This window comes from Haplochromis burtoni, unplaced genomic scaffold, assembly GCF_018398535.1.
Source record: "Haplochromis burtoni strain Fernald_Lab_line unplaced genomic scaffold, NCSU_Asbu1 Contig_146, whole genome shotgun sequence".
Classification (NCBI taxonomy): Eukaryota; Metazoa; Chordata; class Actinopteri; order Cichliformes; family Cichlidae; genus Haplochromis; species Haplochromis burtoni.
The window spans coordinates 1,334,221-1,355,335 of NW_024582507.1; the positions used below are offsets into that span (position 1 = coordinate 1,334,221).

A 21,115-nucleotide genomic window follows, 5' to 3' on the forward strand; every position below is an offset into this window, starting at 1 on the left:
AGTGCACAGTATAAATAAACTGGCTTGGCTTGACTTCTTTGAGAAATTAAAAGAAAGCTTTCCTAACAGAGTTCAGGCTGTGTTGGTGATTGAAGGTGGACATTCCAAGCTTTTTAGAGTTGTTTTCACCTACACTATTTTCCAGGAATTTTTGTACGTTTCAATAAATCTCGGCCCCAAATTTCCACTTTCCTAGCAAAATATAAAGAAGTGAGGGGTGGCTCCGGGGTTGTGCACAGTACTGTACAAATATATATTTCCTTTTTTTCATGAGCACAATTAGTGGCTACTTAGTGCAGCTTTAATAAACTATGCACAAGTGTGATAAAAGCCAGTATTAGATAAAATTGTAACCCTAATTATTCAGCTGCATTTAAAAAAACATTTATGCACTAAGGCAGGGGTGTCAAACTCAAATACGCAGTGGGCCAAAATTCAAAATGGAACAAAGTCGCGGGCTAACGTTAATATTTATTGAAGAAAAAAATCTTCCTCCAGATATAAGAATGAGTCTTTATGGACTCAAACAAGTTTAGCTGAAAAACTGAATATGGAACAGCAAAGCTTAATACTAAACAATATATATTAGCTGTATAATACCAGCAGGCCAGCTCTAATAGTAATTTGGTATGGCTTCGCGGGCCAAATGTAATTACGCTGCGGGCCAAATTTGGCCCGCGGGCCAGAGTTTGACACCTATGCACTAAGGGCTCCTTTTAATGTGTGATGTTGTCTGTACTTGGCTAAAAGGACTATTAATCTTATTTCACAGCCTTGTGTTTGTCAAAATATTCACCCTAATAAGTTTATTATATTCCACTGATTGTCTGTATATAACCATCTTCATCATCTTTACACAATCTACAATCCCATCAACTACATTGTACATTGCAATAGCTATAAAAAAGTAACTAAAAGGTGACAGAGATGACACATGTTTAGTCAACAAACTTTTATTAATTAGTTAAGGGATACTAATGCACAGGTAATACAACAAGTTTGGGAGAAAAAATTGTAACAGTTCAGACTCAAAGGAGGTGTTGAATCCTCCAATGTTAGGTACTATACAGCTTAATTTCAGATATGGAAATCTTTAATACATCATTAGTCTCATTTAATTTGTTACCTATATACCATAAACAGTTATGAGCTACAACATCATCTCTTAAAACTCATCACAATGACCCCAACAACAGAGCTGGATGCCATTTCCTGCTTTTGAACTAGGTAGCATACAAAACAAACCACCAAATAAAAAGTGTAAACTTCTTCAGCTGTCTAGGGGAATTTCTAAGGAATAATCTTGGTTTTGGAAATAACATTGCTGACAAAGGGAAGACACTTGAGCCTGCTGTTTCCCCAGGTACAAAAGTCACACCACACACAGTCCAGGTAACTAGAAAGCTCCAACAACACTCCTATTTCAAGCCTATTTCATGGTATAGTAAGTGCACTAAATACAGAAACAAACACACATACATATGCCTTGTTGTCCCATACTGAATAGATAATAATAAAAGGACTCTCTCAATCTGCTTGCCATCATGTACTGAAAAAGCTCAATTTATGTGCATCGTCAAAATGGATCAAATAACAGTGTATGCCAACACTCAGGCCTACAATGTTGTTTGTGGTCTACAAAGTTTCTCAACCTTTTTTGTGTAGATTTCATCATATGTAAAAAGCATTTTTTTTTAAAGCAAATTAATAAAAGAAGGGGAGTGGGAAAAAAAGCCATACAATTTCGAGAAGACACATCGATATCAAAATATCAGCAAGCCAACAAAATCAGCTAAATATGGTGTATTGCTGTACTCTCTAAACATGTTGCAGTTAGCTCACACTGCGGGATAGATATGTGTTTTCCACATCATAGGAAGACAGATAGTAAAGGGTGTGATAAAATATAAAATACCCACTGTTAAAAGCAGTGCTAAACTATCATATTGCAACACCAAAGCTCGTCAGGTAAACACAGTCAATGTGACGTCATTAATGAAACGAGTAACAAGCAGCTGATGAACTGATTCTGTGCCACAGCATAACACTCAAAAGTGTTACTATTTCTGACATCCAGTCATTACAAAAAAAGGTGCTAACTGTTTAATACACACACACACACGCACACACACAAAGTCTGGACAACTCATATTGAAAAGGTCCGAGGACCACTCAGTGCTTGTTCATCTTATCCTCTCTGTCATCTGAACCCAGGTAGAAGATAAAGGTCCATCCCCATGACAGAGACACGTGCATAATCATCCCCACCTGAATTAACTCCATCAGTTGATTAGCAATGGAGGAATTCAGATTGAATCTTTGCGTTACGTTATAAAAAGTCACAGCGTAGGAATGAAACCACCTGGAAAAACACACATTTCAAATTCAATGTTTCTTGAAAATGTTCTGCTGACATCAGTGCTTGATTTTAATGACATTGACATTATGATGCAAAATTCAGAGGACTTGCCAGTAAGGATAATATGGACTTGAGTGAGTTGTATCAGGCCCTTAAGGTAGAGTGGCAAGTAAAGCACCCTTATTATCTCACCAGAATATCCTCACATAATTTTATCCAAAGCTATCAGATTGCTATCTAAGTAACACACACCATAGAATATAAAATAGATTTATGATCTGTATTTTTTTAAGCAAGCAAGTCGTTATTTTCATGGACATAAACTTCAAATATAAATCAAATATTCATGGAGTTTTAATTTGCTCAAATTGTTAATACAACTGTGGATTCAAGTATCTACTTTCAACATGTTAAAGTGAAAATATTCTCTAATCTTTTAGATTTTGAAAAGTCATTTAATATTTTGTTTATATATTTATATATTTTAAGCTAATCTAACATTAAGTGGCTAAGCAGCCCTAAACTTCAATAAGACCAGTTATGGCTTTGTGAGGTGAATCATAATTATACCATTGCGTTGGATTTCAGATACAATATAGAAAGTGTCAGTCACGTTGCTCATGACAAACTTAGTCTCTTTCTCTAGTTTACCACCAGAGTTTAAAAAAACAAACAAACAAAAATCCCACTCCTGCACCAGACAGCCACTAGGTTAGGGTGAATAGTTCTGGAGTGCAAAACTACAAGAGGGGAGCAGGAAGGGTTAAAGGTTAAAGTGCAAGGCAATAACTTTGAGCGTTCAAGAATTCATTCATTTACATTATTATATGTGAATCTTAATTAGCAGTTTTTCTGTTTAATAAAAGATTATTATCCTGGACCTCTCTAGAAAAGATAGTATATTTTTAAAATTCCCTCCTCAGCTTTGATTCAAGCTAAAGCAGTAGCCAAAACGTGGCCTCATCATTTGATTGTGCTGCAATGGTGCAACAAGCTTCACACAGAATTCTTCCTCCTGTCAAACATTTAGCTTTGCTAGACCGATTTTAGAGTGTTTCAACATTTTTTTCCTGGTTGTTTTTTTTTTTTAAATTCAATTAAACGTGTCTTTCTATTTCTAATAGCAACTAAGTTGCAGTATGCCTTACAGATGAAAATATCAGTCACTTTTCTGGGTATTCTGCTTCGCAACTTCCGTGTAAAACCAGTCTGGAAATAATCTTTTCACACTTAATTATGGTTGTCAAAGCAGATACTGTTCACAGTCATGTGAAAAAAAATCCTTGGAAGTAACAACTGTAAAAAATAATGTGAAACATGAACAACTTACAAACATTTTAGCTTATATGACATTTGCTTATGTAAAACATGAAAAGCAAGAAACAATAAAAGTCAAACTAGAAAAAAAACTATATTAAAACAACATTGCACTAAAGCACACACTGCAAAAAATTCTGACCGCTTATGATCCAATTGGATGTTTCAGGCTTGGAAATGACGGATGGCATCATTGCTTTGAGTATATAGATATAGATATAGATATTGTTCATGTACACAGTACAGTATATCTGTGAAAAAATGTGAAAACACTAGCTATTATTAAATGACTTCACCATGCTAATAGAATATCCTTTTTAAAACCTCTCAAACACAACACAAATCTTGCAGAGAAAATGACTCTCCATTGGTATTTAGAATACTAACTCTGTTTAAAAAAAAAATCTATGTTTAGGTCAGGACTTTGATTACTACTGACACCCCTGCTGTGAGTACAGAAATTGAAAAATGTGCCTTAAATGGGAGACAAAAGTGGAATGGGGAAATAAAACACTACTGTTCTGAGTACAACAGTATACACATTATCTCGGGGGGTTCGAAACCAAGATTTGAAGACTGGGTTTTACTTCATATTGGTTGATTTTTGGCTTTCTTCTCAGTGCCAAGTTCTTGTAGCGCTAGAAATGTCTTTAAGCTTCCTGGCAGATATTTAAAGAAAGAATCCTCTTGGGCTCCTAGGTCAACAAAAGCAGAGCTAGTCGGACAGTAACAGCCTCTTGGGTTTGTTTCTTCTGGTGGCGGAGGGAATTGGCTGTCTGTTTTGGCCTGAATTATCACTGTCCGTTGGGTCAGGGAACAGAGTTGGGGGCTGTGCTGTGCCAGAGAACAGAGTCGCGGCAGGGGTTGAGTTTTGGGTGGTAAGCGCCTCAGTTTTTGTTTCGAGAGGTACATTCACAGGGGGGCGCTCTTTTGGTTTACGGCCCCTCTTTTTACCAGTCGTGGCTCCGTTCCTCACTTCGGCCTTTATCCCATTGTTCTCTGGGACTTTAGTTTTGCTACTGGACACAACTTGACTGGCAGCTGCACGGAACCAGTTCTAAGACAAAAAAACAAACAAACAAAAAAACAGTAAACCAGTCAAGATCCAAAGAAGGCAAACAAGCAGAATACAACTGCATGTGTATACATTTTTCTTCCTAAATAACTGTATAAACCACCATGTCTGAACACCAAAGGTTAATGTTAACTGGGGACAAGATGGGGATGTTAAAACCAAAAAACAAAGAGGCTTTTTTATAAGGGGAAAAAAAAAACTGTATGTGTTATCTTGTAACTAAAGATGTTGTTGATGAAGAGAAAAGATTAGTTCAAGGAAGATATGTATAGACTTGTTGAGTGCAAGAGTATTATGACAAGGTTAATGTGCAACCTAGCTGGTTTTACCCACAGACAGTATAACAGGTGGATGTAGCCACCATGATGTTACTCGTTAGTTTAGAAAGTCTCATTATGAAGCCTAAAGTGTGTGGCTTCACTGTCTTGGTGTTTTGAAACCGGATATGACATGATTGACATGTCGTTAGAAAGTCCTCCTATCTGGCTGTTAAAAGTATAACCATAATGGACTTAATGTTCAATTCAAGATGACCTGAAACTAGCGGCTGGTCTCTGAGGTTATTTTCCCATAGACTTGTATAAAACTGCAGAAACTTTTTGGAGCTGTAGACACACTTCTGGATTTGCTTTGCCTTTTAGATAAAAACAAAAAACTTTATTCAACCAATCAGAGACATTTGAATGTTTCTCAAAAACAAACAAAAATACAATATGTAACTAGTAAAACAGCAGAAATGGGTTCATTACTGTTACCACGTTGGTAACCTGCCCATGAATCTTGTGTTAATAACAACATCATAAAATTTCATGGCAGCAGGAAGATACGATCTGTCCTACAGTTCACTCAACCAAATTATTATAGACTGGTTGACTACTATTGCCAAATGTGGTCTGCACATTCTTCTTCATACACTTTTCCACAACAATTCCCAGTGAGTCCCAGTGACCAGCTTCTTAGCGCTCTTTTCGGTCATATTGGCAACAAGTCTGATAAAATAAACTGGATCTAAGATTAACCAATGCTGTTCATTATTTTATGACGTATTACCAGAAATGAAATTTACTAAGTGGGTCATGTTAATGGCAACCTCTAAGTTTATACTGACAGTGACCCACCTGTGAGTGTGTCTTGCTAATATGGTATTTGACGCCACTCTCCGAGCTGAACTCCTTCTGACAGATCAGACAGGTGTACTTCCCCATTTCGCCACCACCCTGTAACAAACACACACACCAGAAATGTTGCTAGTACCTGGTTGGACACACTTAAACTTTCCCCTGAGATTTTGGTCTGTGTTAACATGATATCATCAAATGTTTGTTCTTGATTTGTGGGTAACGGCATCATCTGGTGTATCTCCTGCTCCACCACATTCCAAAGGTTCTCTGTTGGATCTGGTAGTTGTGGAAGACACCAGAGTACACTAAAGTCACTGTTTGGTTCAACAAACCAGTATGAGATGGTATGACCTTTGTTACTTGGTCCATTATCACGCCAGCTGTAGTCATTAGATGATGGGTACACAAAGGGATGGTCATAAAGTGATCGAGATGGTCAGCAACAATACTCAGTCTTTGGCATTTATGACACTCAACTGGTACTAAAATGTGCAAAGAAATTATCCCTCACATCATTACACTATCTGAACACCCTGAATTGTTGACACAAAAGAGAATAGATGCATGTTTCTATGTTGTTTATGCCAAATTCTAACTATACCATAGCCTTATTTGCCCATTCTTGACTGCCATGTGGACAGAAATGTTCTTTTTTGAAATTTAACAAACCATCTTTACCATGTCCACCTGTTCATATGCCAATTTTCTGCCTCATGACTGATAAGATATTTGCTTAGATAACCAGTTTAAGGTTGCTGCAGAAGGTGCAAGTTAAGAACCCATCAAAAACCATACCCTGTCAGCCTTTTACAGCAGGAGGGTGTTAAAAACATATTCCAAGTTAAGTTTTTATTTAAATAAGCTTAAAAACATATTTTGAGAAAATACAGCTCAAAAACAAAATCTTGGTGGATTCTGATAGTGATCAGAGCCATAGTTTCAAACGCAGAGGTGAACTTACGTGCAATGAATGCCGATCAACCAAAAACTCAGGTTTCAGAATGTTCGGAAAATATTTACTATGCTTCACCCTGTATGATGTCAGTGAGAAGGGATATCCTTAATATGAGCGCAGCAGCCCCTCCCAACATTTTCTTTCCAGGGCACAGTCAATCTAAAAAAGGCTTGTAGTATACAGCGGATGAACTGAGAGACAGCACAAAATCCCAGTATACCCCCCCACGTATCATAGTAAATTGTTAATAATACAAAGGTACTCTAGTAGAGAGTGAAAAATCGTTGAGATGAGTTGGAAATGAGCAAAATAGATCCTGTTTTACAAGTTATACAAGATCATGCTGTGATTCTAATACTTCCTGCTTTCTCTTCATTTTGTATCTTTATTTGTCTTAATTTTATTTGAACTGTACCATCAGATTCCACTTCCTTTTGCTTAAGATTAATTTTTTCAGTTTGAGTGTATTTTTGGGATGTCTGTATTGGTTTGTTGGAATATTACTGTATATCCAGTAATATTCTCAGACACTGAGTTTTGCAGTAGTGTGGATTTGTACCTTGCTGCAGTTGGCGAGATGGGCCTTTAGTCCTGACACGCTGGAATAGACAGCTTCACAGTTCTAGGACAAAGCAGAAACAAACAAGGATTAAACACACTGACTTCGTATTTATGTTACACTCAATGTTAAGGCAAATCCCTTTTGTTTTGCTCAGATATTGTAGGTTATTTTTTGTACATGGTGTACTTGTATATTCTTACTTCGTTTGTGCAGCAGATGAAGCCCTTCTCCTTGACTTGGTTTTTCCAAGCCTCTAGAAGCTCTGGGCTGAAGTTGGGGAGGCCAGGGCGGGTGTAGTTTAACTATGCAGAAGACAACTTTTTTTAATCTATCAGTATTCAAGTTATTAATATAATTCTACAGTGTAAAAAAGTGGATGTAACATAAAGGATTTTTTAAATCTGCTGATGGAGTTTGTGTGGAGCCTTTGCATGGCCTTTGACCTGGACTGCTAATATACTGTATTTACTGTGGTCACCATGTGCACTTAATGCATCCAAATTTTATTCCTCACCCTCTTGCTGTCAGGAACCAGGTCATCCTTGATGCGGCGTTTTGTGCCCCAGTCTTTAGCCAGCTCATCCTCAGCTATTTCTTGCAGGTGGAACACCGCCACCTGAGCTGACCGCCGTCTCACCCTGCCACTGGGGGTCCTTTCAAAGTCCTCCCCCTGTCTCTCAATCTGTGCTGCTTTTTGTTGACCTTGTTCCTGCTCCCTTTCCTTTTCCCTGTCTTTCTCTCTAGCGCCTCTGTCCTTCTCCTTAGGATGGCTGGATGGGGCTTTCTCTTGCCACCGTTTCCTTTCAGTTTGGCTTTGCTCCTTCTTACCTCCTGTTGGAGATTCTTCAGAGATCACCTGAAGGAACAGTAAGACCTTTGAGTGAAAATATAGGAAAACTTTAGGTACTCATTAAAATTCAATAAAATGTGCTTGTAATCAGCATAAAATGAAAAGAAAAAAAGGTTCATCTCTTATAACTGCTACTACAACCCTCGTCTATGATGATCTCACCCTCTCCTTGCCAGTGTTGTTGTTGGTGTCAGTGATACTATCCATGAGGTTGGTGGTGGCTGCGGCTGTCAGTGTGGTGGTGATGGCCGGGGAGTGTTCGGTGCGTACATGGTAGTCTCTGCCAGCCTTGGAGCGGTAGCTTTTTCCACAGTGCTGGCACAGAAACACAGGCTTCGCATCGTCAGAACACTCTCTTCCACAACGCTGCTGGTGATACTGGTAGCCCATCAGACTGGAAAAGTGGGCTGAACAGCCCTGTATTTGTGTACGTGTGTGCGTGTGTGTTTGTACACAAAATGTTTGTGTGATTGAGTAACGCCAATGACAAAAATGAGACAGAATGAAAACAAACATTAAGCAAGAGACTGGGTAAGTGGAACAAAGTGTAGTTTTAATGGAACGCTGCATTTGGTCAATACTTTGTGGTTAATGTTAAAAAGACAGAGAAAACAGGAGAAAGATGCTCATTTTTCAGTGTGAAGACATGTCACTGTAGAGTTTATTCTTTACAGCTCTTTCTATTCTTACTCTCTCTGCCTTTTGCACTCTAGCGTGAGTAATGCGAAGCAGGGTGTTGATGTGATTTTGGGCAACATGTCAAGAACAAGGCATAAAGGAAAAGAGAGGGAAGAGGGAAGGAAGAGAGAGAAAGATAACAAGAGAGAGAGAAAGAGAGCGAGAGAGAGAGAGCGAGAGAGAGAGAAAGAGAGAGAGCGAGAGAGATGTAAAAGGAGAAAGGCACAAAAGAAGATCCTGAGGACAAGAGAGAAATGAAATCAAAACTGGCAGATGACGAGGGACAGAAATGTGACATAAAATGAAAGACACAGGAAAGCAAGAGTAGTATAGAATGAGAGACAGTAAAAGAGGAAAGGACCAGGTAAAAAGAAGAAGTGCATACCTCACTGGGACACTTGATTCGTCCCATTTGTTTGAGCACTCGGCGCAGCCTTTCCCTCTCCTCATGCTCGTTGCCCGTCTGGCCTTCACTCCCTGAGGGCTGAGGGGGAACAAATACACTATCACACCACCACACACCCCACTTCCTCAGGACTAAAAAAAAAAAAAAGCAATCAAAATGTGTTTTCTATCTCTAATGTTCACACGATGCCAGGATCATTAAATGGTTTCCTGGTGAGGCTGTTACTCAAGGCATGTTTATGACAACTGTCAAACTCGTGTTTTCGCTCGCATGTTGGTTGGTGCCAAACACCAGCCAAGACCAGAACAACAGATGGTAGGGCTGCCAGAGATGGAAAAGAAATGCAGGGGACTGGAGAGAGAGTAGACTAACTGAGGGATCCCAGCGGAACACATTTAATGTGCTTTCTCATGTGTTAACACACAGAGATGACTGACACACAACACTACAGTAGCTTTCTGTAAAGGTAGGAGGGAGATACCACTTGAGTACTTCAATAAAGCTACTGCAAAAGCCTGAGGGTAGCAGAACAGGCACCAGCAAGCCTTTGATATACAATGACAGGGCCAGCAACAATGAAACGACATCAGCTTGTATTCTTAATGCTTCTATCAGGGAAGGAGCAAAAGAGCAAGCGTAAGAGAATGAGGCAGCACTATCACAGTAGCAACGCCAAGGTCAATCTCAGTGGGTGACCCCTGTCCTTCTGTCAGCCTGCTGCCTTTCCCACACTGCATTTGGGTAAAGCCACATGGCAAGACTTACAATATCAGAGCAATGGTCAGTGAAGTCTCCAAGTCATACAGAAACCAAACACAGTAACACAGTTTACATGAGACTGAAGTGCAAATCGGTTTAATATAGAAATATTAATAAGAAATTCAACTTATTGCAATAGTGCTGGACAAATTAACATATGTAAACTTAACACCTCTAATAAAATGTATGAGCAAAAGCTTTTTTTTCATTATATGCTCATTTTTCTATTCTATGTTAAAGGACACTGTACCAAGTGATTCACAAATATTGGAAAATACATTAGTTCAACATATTTGCATGAACAAAAGTTCTGCAGATTTGTCGGTGGAACACATGAGTGATGAAAAAAACTGCTTTGCAATTCAAAGGCACCAAACACTGGTCTTTTTGACACTTTTGAATGAATAAATGCCTTAATATACAGTGTATCCAAAAGCACAGTTGTAGTAGTGCCTACTTCCTTAAAAACATGACTCTAAAACCGCTACAATGTATAACATTGTATACATTGTAGCATTAATAAATAACATGATTGATACTGTAGAAAAGTACTTGTCTTACTGTAGCACAAAGGAAACGTTTGTATCTAAACAGAAAGAGGGCACGTCATACTTCTAAAGACTGATTTTAAGAAATGTGTTATCTCCTCCTGATCTTTCAATTTCCTGAAATTTAAAATTCATTGGAAAGTAAAAAGAGTGTGACACCAGTCAAACCCACAAGCTAAAAAAGCCTTCTTTAATAAGGAACTACTTCAAATCTAGAGCACACCAACACACAAACAGAGATTAACACAATAACAGCTTTCATTCTGTCACAAAAGTTGTAATTATCTAATCAGAAGAACAGAAACAGCAGAAGTTTAGATGTGTAGGAAGGCTACCTTGTGCAACCTTTAAGCATTTTATTCTTAACACGCACGCACGCACGCACGCACACACACGCACACACACAAAAATAATGCACTAATGCCTTTTGCTCGGCTGGACTGGAATCCCGCCAATAAGGTCAGGACACAACAGGTCCCCTCTGAAGACAAATGGCAGCATCAAACAGTTTAACTTGGCTGACACAGATGGCACGGTCATCTATCAGAGCCCTTAATCTAGCAAACATTACACAGCCAAAGCCTGTTAAACACATACACATAGATTACCATGTATTTCATATACTATAACCATACGCATTCACACAAAAACACAAACACACATGCCACAAGGTTTGCTGAGTGTAGATTCATTAATCTTTTATAATACTTTTTGAAACGGGTAGCTTTAAATTATTCAGCAAACTTCATAGTGGCACCACTGCTCTAATGCAGGAGTGTCATGATAATATCTTAATGAAGCTCTCTGCTGTCAGAGTTAAGACAGCTGCAGAAAGAAATGTGAGCACTTCACTGACAGGAATACCAATCGCCAGTTCAACTTTACAATCACGATTTTTTTAGAGACCACAAGATCAAATTTTGAGAGATCATCATAGCATCTGACAATACTTTTGTAACAGATAAAATTATAGGATAGGGTATATTTTTTACTCTATACGTTGATGCATATAAATAGATGGACATCTGCTGTGTAAACCGATACTAGCAGAAATAAATGTAGGATTTCCATGCATACTGTCATGACAAACCAAACTATTAGCATTCACTTTTCAGTTCTTTGGTGTTGTTTGAAACTAATTACCATGTTCAGTGATGATCTGATCACCCAAACCATCTGGACTCATAATGAGTCATAGAAAAAGGAGCAAAATCAGTCACAGGGTGTCATTTTTAAGTTTAAAGTCTTTGAAACCGGTTTACAAAGTACAACGTCAGCGAATTACCTTGCTGTTGTGCTCGGCCATGGTGTGGTAGTTGAGGCCGGCCTTGGACCTGAACTGCTTGTGGCACTGCTGGCACTTCAGGGCATCCTGGAGCTGCAGGGGTTGAAGGCCAAAGAAGAAGCTCAGATAACATTTTTCTATGAGAGGAAAATAACCCACTCCTGCTGGCTTTGCTCTTTATTGAATCCATCAGTATAGCAACATTTCATCTGTAACCTAATAAAGTTTGTTACTAGTGCATATTCTGGTCAAAGTAAAGGGCAAGGGACACATTAGGAACCTTAAACCCCCCCCACCCCAATTTATCACATATCACAACTTTGTTGTAGCTTCTCTCCTCGCCTCAGTATTGATTTGGAGACAGAGGTGTCTTGATGGTGAGTGACCCAGTGGTAATGTGATGATTCTGTCATTGCTTAACAGCAGACTGTCACTTTAATAGAGTCACACAGGCCACTGGGCTAAGGAGCCATTAAAACAGGCTCCAGGAACACTGTCTTTGAGGGCTGAGGCTACTGCAACACTCAACCTCATTCATCCACTAGACAAGCTTGACATATTACAACTGAAATAACCCTTTCCCCCCCCCCACGCTTTAGCCCATTTTCATTTATTACTGTTAATAACTAGAGATGGCACGATACCACTTTTTATGTCCGATACCGATACCAATATCATAAATTTGGATATCTGCCGATACCGATATGAATCCGATATAGTGTTTTTTAATCAACGAAACTGTTTTTTTTTAAATATCTTGCTGCATTTTGTATAAGTTCATACTCTAGTTTAAAACAACAACTACACTAAAGCTATTCTGTTATACCTGTATGCAAAAAAAATATTTCATAGTTCAGCAATACTGATCAATCTAATAAACTTAAACCTACACCATCCTCCCTATTCTGGTATTTTAAAGAGTACTTAGCGTAAATATTAAGCAACCTAACTAATAGGGTTCCAACTCCCAGCAACAACAAAAATAAATAAATAAAAAATAGGGAACCACCCCTCACGCTCCACCTCATGATGCTTAATCGACGTAATCAACCTTAATTTGATGCAGTGTGAAAAAAAATGCACAGAAATCAATTATTTTTCAAGAAATATTAAATAGATTCAACATCTTTTCAAAAATTGCAGACTGCACAGATGGTACCTTCCCAAAGGAAAAAGTACTATAGCTTACTAGGGTATATATATAGACTTAATAGTTACTATATACAGTAATGACTTCTATTCATTTTACATCAAATTAAAACTTTGGGTGTCAGATAATTATTTATTAAAAGCTAGACATTTTAAATGAGAATAAGAAAGAAAAGTATGTCTTTGTGCCCCCTTTTCCCTGTTAATGCCCTATCGGCCCCCCTGGCTAAACTTTGCTAGATCCGCCCCTGCACAGTTACCAGCGTCAGCTACGTAGAAAAAGATCCTGCGAGTAGAAAGTAATATTAAATAAATTCTAACAACAGCTTATCAAGCTTAAACGTGCTGCTGTTGTTCAGCCGCTGGTTTCCTCTTTCTGGTGCAAAGTGGGCCAAAAACAAACAAGAGAGACGGACTCGCGACAGAAAAGCCGATCAGCTGATCATTAAGCAGTTTCATGATTGAAGTAGCAGCAAGAAGAGGCAGTCGCTCCATATATCGCTTGTTAAGCTTAACGCAGGAATGCTTTACAAACATTCAGAGATGGACTTACACACTTGCTTTACTTCTCTCGGGGATAACTTTGTCGGAGATGAAATGAGCTCCACATGCTATCCAGACCACCGACAGGTCCCGCATGCCACAGCCGCTCTATCACGTGATGCATACTGCTCCGACGTGCTAACGTTCTGAGGGAGTTACGGCGTGTTGCAAGTTTTGTGAGGTGCTTTCGTGATATTTAATGGATCGGATTACATTTTTTATTTTTCTCCGATATCCGATCCAGTAATTTAGGTCAGTATCGGACCGATACCGATACGTAATATCGGATCGGTCTGTCTCTACTAATAACCACAACTGAGTGCATTACACACTATATTTTCAGTAGCTTACAGGGCCCTTCCCTTCCCCATTTATGATCATACATAACATTATGACCACTGGCAGATGAAGCAAATAAAACCGATTATCTCTTTATCATGGCACCTGTTAGTGGGTGGGATATATTAGGGGGGCAAGTGAACATTTTTTCCTCAAAGTTGATGTGTTAAGTGTAAGGATTTAAATGAGCCTGAGAAGGACCAGATTATGATGACTATGAACATCTTCAAAAACTGCAGCTCCTATGGGGTGTTTCTGGACTGCAGCAGTCAGTATCTATCACAACTGGTCTAAGGAAAGAACAGTGGTGAATCAGCAACAGGCTCATGGGCGATCCGATAGCCTTATTTTCATTATCTTTACTAGAAAAGGTTCCCAGGCTCCCCAGTTTTAACATATTCAGTGCACAATAACCACAATACAAGGCTTCTTCAAGCTGAGATTTACAGCTCCAGTTTGTCTTTGAATGCTACTACCAGCAAAACAATTTTACTGGTTTCAGAGTGGGAGCCACCCCGCTCCCACTCTGATGAACAGATGCATCGACTACTGACCTTTTGACAAATCTCCATGTGTTTCTTGAGGCCATGGATTGTTTTCCTGGTAACGATGGAGCAAGTGGGACACACCACTTCACCTCTCTCTGAGATTGCTCGCTGCCACTGAGTGTCAGGAACAGCTCCTGAGTAACATTCAGAACACAGTACTGCTTTGTTATTTAGCCAATGAAATTACACTGGTATGATGTCCTTATGTGTCAGCAATCTAGATGATCAGTAAGCACTTACGTTTTTAGCTTCCCAAAAGTGAAAGATTGCTGCTTTCTCAGTTTCATATGACTGAAATGAATATCCATGGGGTTTTGATAGTTTGAAGATAAATTTTTTGTCGTTTTTGTCATATGCATGCATATCTCATTAAGATTTAAGAAATGCTCTTTGAAGAAAACATGATGCAACTTATAAAAGTAATAATTATATTTAACTGATTAATAACTATGTATGTTCTTCTACCTGCGTGGGGTTTCTCCAATTACTCTGGCTTCCTCAAGTAGTCCAAAGGCATGCATGTTAACTGGTTAACTGGTAATTCTAAGTTGGTGGCAGAGTGATCAGTGTATTTTCTAGTTCCAATTCTAGTTTCGGTTATTTTCCAAAATGGATTTCTCATTTCAGTTTAGCATTTACTGTTTGAAAATGTATAGTTTTGGTTTTCTTTTAGTTAGTTTAAATGTTCAAGCATGTCCATCAATGCCCAATCAAGGAAGCTATAATAACATTTATACCAAACTATACCTAGAACTAAGGTTACTTTCGCTGTATTTTTATTTTAATTAGTTTTTCAAGTTCACTATTTTTTAAAGATAGTCTTAATTTTTTTATACATTTTATTGTTATTTTAGTCAACTAATTTTTTTCATACCTAATTTTAGTTTTTAGTTAATAAACTTGGTTGGCTGTAGGTGTGAAGTGAGCATGAATGCTCCTGTGTTAGCCTTATGACAGCCCCCCAAAACCCTGAATTGGACAGGTAGATACGAAAATGTATAGCTGGATGGATGGATGTGTGGATGGCTAGATAGATGGATGATTAATTTAAAAAATGTGATCTTGGTGTTCACCAGAGCTTGTTGTGGCCGAGTCTTTTCTGGAGGGCTGAACTGACGAAGGTCTTCTCTGAGCCTCCTCAATGAACCCACTCCCCTCTGGTCTCTTCACACGGCCTGCCTTCAGCTTCTCCTCTACCTTAGTCATACCTACAACACACATGTGCATACGCAGACACACACATATACACAGACAGTCACGCTAGTGATTAAAATTCAAACTGAAAGTATAGAAGATAAAGTGAGAAATGCGAGTGGGACAGATGTAGGGCAAACCAAACAAGAACACGATACTAAAAACAGAAAGTTGATACTGACTATAAATTGAAAAAAGGAGGCTGAAAATGGAAGTTGTTTTGAGCTATACCAAATCAATGACAAGCAGACTAAAAGACAGCAAAAGACAGCGCCTGTGAGCTGCAGATGAACTGTCTGACAAGTGATAGTAAGTAGTTTACAGCCCTCTGTATGCTATATGAGTCACTGAGCATTTTCAGCATATATGTGAATGAGACAAAGAAAGGCTGAAAAAAATATGCATCTGTAATGTGTGCTTGATGTGTGAGTCACTGATTAATTTAGCCAGATATGAGACATCTCTACAGTTGCTACATTAGCACTGTGTAAAAAAACAGCACCATTGATCAGTGGCAGCAGGGAGCAATCTCAGTCACTTAGATAACTAATAATGTCCCTCCTCCCAGCAGTGGCACATTTGTCCACTCTGGAACTCAATATTTAAGTAAATTAGCAAAGGGCTCCTAAGGTCTGTTGTAAATCAACCAGCATACAAAAAAAACCTATTCTGTCTCATATTTTTATTATATCAGTGACATAGGGTTGTGCAATATGACCAGAATCTCATATCCCGATATAAGACATCTATCGTCCAGATAACGATATAAATCACAGAAATTTAACATTTTCTGTAAATTCTGTGAATCTCGGGCAGCTCGACTTGCGTGAAGTGTTTCCAGCTGCGCGTCGTGTACCTGGTCGAGTCGAGTATTTTAATCGATGAATGAAACGATACATTTTTAGACATAAGTTGTAACGGCCGCCGTTTTCTTTGTGAGTATTTATTACACGGCGTGCTGCGGGGAAAAGCCTGTTCTAACGTTTGAATCTAAGATTTATTTTTTAGCACCTGGCGGCTCTTTTTTGCTTCTCATCCGTAAATAATCTGCTCTTTCACGTGATTCAGTTTATTTTGAAAAGTCTCAACAGGACCTTGAGCTTTATTGTGAAAGGTTTATGTGGAAAATAAACAAGCGGACACGCGGTGGTTTTACCGTCGCTGTTGCTAACGACAATGCATAAAAACAGGCGCTTGTCCATCCGTAGTGTGGTTATATTAAATATAAGAGAAAGAGAGAACTTTAAGAAATTACTATAGCCACTACAGTGACCATCAAAACCATGAAAAAATATTGCCGTAAACAGTTTATTTTGCGACACCACGAAACAAACGATAGCGTAAAATGAAACAATAGATGTTTTTATATCATCATCCGATATATATCGTTATATCAAACAGCCCTACATGTGAAATTACATCACAAAATTCTTTGTCATGCTCAAGTTTTCACTAAAAAAACCCCCATGTTTTCCTTTTAATAAAAGGTATCTACCTTTCAATCCAAAAGTTCCAGATATTGAGGGCTGTTCTCCAGTGAATTTCTTAGGTGTTTTCTGCTTTCGTCCTAGTGCAGGAGGAAAAACAGTGCATAATGGTTATACAAATATACTGGAAGCATATAATTGAGAACATTTCAAATGGCATGTTGAAATCTTACTGTGCTTCATTCGCTCTGGGTCTTCGTCAGGAAAAGAAGAGGGAAGGCTGCCCCCCTCGCTTTCACTTCCCCCTGCATCAGATGACGTGCTTTGGGAATGAGATTGCTGGGAGTGAGGCTGGACTGGCAGGGTCTGGTGAATTTGTTGTGAAGGCTGGCTGTGGCTGTGCTGTTTCCTCTCATTTTTCTGGTAGGCCAGCTCCCCATTCTGAGAGGGTGTGGACACGTCATGGGTCTTTTTCACTTTGAAGAACACAGGAGAGGGGGGACTGATCTCCATGGGCCTGAATTCACAGAATGAGACAGGACAGTTTTAGGCAGTTATCTTTAAGTGACTCAATCTGGTTAGGAATTTGAGCTATACCTCAGTCACCTTTTCTTAGCGCTGGACTTCACAAAAGTCTTTTGAAGCTTAGGTTGCTCGTCCTTGGTTTCCATGCTGACTCTCTCTGGATGATTCCACAGTTTGTGTTTCTGCAGACGCACCTTTGTGGCAAACACGGCCTCACAGTAGGGACAGCCATGACTCAGCTTTTCAGCTACGGTGGCCTGGATGCAGACATACGAAGAGGAGATTCAAAGTGAGTTCTCTCCCTATCCAAAATCTAATGACAGTGGGTAGCTGTTACAAAAAAGAAAATACCCCCCCCCCCCTCCAGCTGACTTATCTTAGGCTTTTGAAAAAGCCTTAATAATTGCTCAGGTTTGTAATAAGGCCATTATATATTCTCTGGAATTATTAAACGGTGCCCTATCGGATGGGTTTCTCCTATAAAGTGGTCCAGTGCTACAAGACTACTCTGAAGCATAAAGGTATAAACAGCCTTGTGGCAGGAAAGAGCAGAGGCTAGTGACTCACCCCCGGGCAGCGCTGATAGTGGTACTTGACGCCATAGATGCTGGGAAACTCTAACCAGCAGCCTGAACACGGACATTTTACCCTGGAGCGCCGCTTAAACTCTTCCTTCCATTGTACTATCATATGGGCCTGATCAGGGGTGAGGAAGAGAGAGTTGAATCCACGCCAGATTTATTGCTATATGGCACTGTATATTGTGAATATTCATGGGGAGCTGCCTACTGTGCAAGAAAAATGAAGCCCACTTCAAGTACCCACTCATTTCAAAGAGAAATACTCACAGGGATGCTTCTCAGTTCCTGCATTTCTGCTTTAGGACGACCTTTCCGCTTCCCCTCTGCTGGCTCATCACACACTGGACCTGGCAAAGAGAGAAAGAAAGCCACATCAGAGCTAAAAACAATCTACTGCCAGCACTTCATATCCATAAAATAAAAAATTCTGTAATACCTAAAATCCTGAAGTTTCATTTGGAACTTCTTTGTTATTGACCTAACAAGCCTAGTTATATTTGACTTGGCATGTCTAGATATGCTCTTGAGATATCACAAAGAGATTTAGAAGAATAGATTTGTATTCACAAAAACTGCAAAATAAGTATGAACACTAACACTTCTGAAGAAAAACAAACAAATGCAAAGTTATACAGTGTTTAGGTTTAACTGTGACCATTGTTCAAGTGTTAGCCTCTTCTGTGGAGGGACACAGAATGGATGTCCACGATTGTGTGTGTAAGTGAGGGAAAAATGAGGCAGCCTGGGCAAAGGCCTTATGTAGAGCCAAACAGATCAGCTATAAATCGCTAGTGCCTGCATGGACCTCTGACACAGCAGACTGCAGACCGACTGCCTCAGCTCTCTATGTGCTCTCTATTGCTCATTCCCTCCATCTCTCATGCTGCTGCTTTACTTCTTTCTCACCCCATGTCTACTTTTCTCACTTTTCTTCCCTTTCTTTGCTCACACCCTTTCCAATGTCTCTCTACGGTTCCACTGGCTCATCACTGCTCTCTTCTTGGGTGCAATTAGACCTCCACACTATCAGCCCTGCACTCTATTCCCTCTATACACTGCTCCTTGAAGAAGGAGAGAGGGAAGGCGGAAAGAGCTGAAGATGAGTGTATGCATGTGGAAGAAGGGGAGGGGGGTTGACAAAGGAAGAAGAGGAGAGCACAGGATGTTGAGGAAGAGAAGAGAATTGCAGAGGTGGATAACTCTGATTGAGCATAACACTGAATCATAGTGCTCCAGGTAGCTGTACTTTGCTCTACAAAATGATATGGCTTTACATGTTCTCTCAACTTACTCTGCATTAATCTGACAAGACCCAACAGCAACAGTAGAAATAAACAGGAAACAAAGACGCTTCAAGAGATGCTTCAGTGACATAAAATCTATTTACAGTAGGGAAGATGGTATTTTGTTGTGAAGTGGAATGCACTTTTTTTTTAGATCTCTTTCGCATCACCATAACATTTTTTTCTGCTAACTATTTTCTTCTCCTGCAAATTGACAAGCCAAGGAAGCATGCACATGCCTGGTGCTGCCCATTTGCAGCAGGTCCCAAACTGGATCAGAGCACACTGTGTGCCTACCAGGATTACAAAATGGTTGGATAATTTTTCATCAGATAAATGAATTGACTTAATGCCATCATTTCTCTTAAAAAAAAAAAACAACAAAAAAAAAAAACAGCTTGTGTTAGCAAAAGCCACCCTTTGACCCCCTCAAAAACAACTCTCTATACCAGGGATGTTAATGTGTATAAGAAGCACACGAGAACTAACCTACTATGGCCTCCCCTGCTCATTTCCCTTCGTGTTTTATTACACAGTATCAGCTCTCTCCCTTTCCCTCATTTGTCTTCTTTTTACTCTCTCAGTTGGGAAACAGAGATACAAACATATGTAGGCAGATTATATGTAACATTTTACTTCATACTCACAATAATAAGGTAGATTGAAAATAAAGCAAGACTGAATAAAATGTAATAAGAAGTAGCAAAGCAATACTGACTGTGTTTTGGAATAGTTGATGACACAAGGTGTAAACACACACATCAGGGCACACTGACACGCAAACAAGTACACAAAACCATTACTACCGAGTGTGAACGAGATGTGGTTGCATGGATATGAGTGTATTAATATTCTCCAGGCGACAGAGCATTTCTCTATTAGCTGTCTGGGTAGCAGCTGGAGAGGTGATGCAGTCGGCGGTGCAGCTCTTATGCTGAGGAGGAAATTGAGCATGCATTCTAATTCCTGTCTTAGAAAATAAAGGTCTTGTAAAAGAAAGGCATAATTAATGAATTCTGCTCTTGGGAAAGATATGTTCTTGTTGCTATGGGAATAAGATCCACTTGTCTTAGTTACCATTATCAGAGGCCTCTTTACAGCAAGCAGAACAATTAGGCCCACATGCAGCAGGCTACAGTGCAAACAGGCAAAAATCACACTGCAAAGCCACAGCAGTGCACATGCTGGCAAAAGTTAGAGCAAAAAGATTTGATTTTCTGGGGTGAACTGTGCACACACAAAATGTTTTTATACATTTTACTTTGTTTGTATGACTATGGCTAGCACACTTGTGCTCAAACATTCAGGCAATCACAAGCATTGTCTTGGTAGGAAACAAAGCAGGTCTATTGTGGCAAATCTAAACCCCAGTTCTCAGGCGCAGACCATAGGGATAAAACAGCTGTTCAACTAATGTCAGAGTGTGACTCGCTCCCAGCTGTCTGCAACTGTTGCAGCAGACTGGTTAACACTCACAGAAGCGAAGAGAATGGTTAACACTGAGAGACAAGACGAGGCGAGAAGAGAAGAGAAGAGAAGAGAAGAGAAGAGAAGAGAAGAGAAGAGAAGAGAAGAGAAGAGAAGAGAAGAGAAGAGAAGAGAAGAGAAGAG

At 39.4% G+C, this 21,115-nt stretch overlaps 1 protein-coding gene across 11 annotated transcripts in view; it reads right to left on the reverse strand.

The window, feature by feature from the left end:
* Positions 1 to 937: 937 nt before the first annotated feature.
* znf512b (zinc finger protein 512B) overlaps positions 938 to 21,115 on the reverse strand; it is a 29,315-nt gene continuing 9,137 nt past the window's right edge. For 5 of the 11 annotated variants that reach the window (XM_042224685.1, XM_042224684.1, XM_042224686.1 and 2 more), the window contains 15 exons: positions 18,489 to 18,568; positions 18,208 to 18,336; positions 17,722 to 17,897; positions 17,349 to 17,632; positions 17,184 to 17,255; positions 15,568 to 15,702; positions 14,501 to 14,628; positions 11,916 to 12,008; positions 9,303 to 9,401; positions 8,402 to 8,656; positions 7,904 to 8,263; positions 7,590 to 7,691; positions 7,387 to 7,449; positions 5,870 to 5,968; positions 938 to 4,733 (listed from right to left, as the gene is read on the reverse strand). In XM_042224685.1, the coding sequence (XP_042080619.1) occupies positions 4,392 to 4,733; positions 5,870 to 5,968; positions 7,387 to 7,449; positions 7,590 to 7,691; positions 7,904 to 8,263; positions 8,402 to 8,656; positions 9,303 to 9,401; positions 11,916 to 12,008; positions 14,501 to 14,628; positions 15,568 to 15,702; positions 17,184 to 17,255; positions 17,349 to 17,632; positions 17,722 to 17,897; positions 18,208 to 18,336; positions 18,489 to 18,568 (2,417 nt within the window). In that variant the 3' untranslated portion in view covers positions 938 to 4,391. The remainder of the gene's footprint in view (positions 4,734 to 5,869; positions 5,969 to 7,386; positions 7,450 to 7,589; positions 7,692 to 7,903; positions 8,264 to 8,401; positions 8,657 to 9,302; positions 9,402 to 11,915; positions 12,009 to 14,500; positions 14,629 to 15,567; positions 15,703 to 17,183; positions 17,256 to 17,348; positions 17,633 to 17,721; positions 17,898 to 18,207; positions 18,337 to 18,488; positions 18,569 to 21,115) is intronic. The other 6 variants (XM_042224688.1, XM_042224683.1, XM_042224689.1 and 3 more) reach the window with 4 other exon arrangements.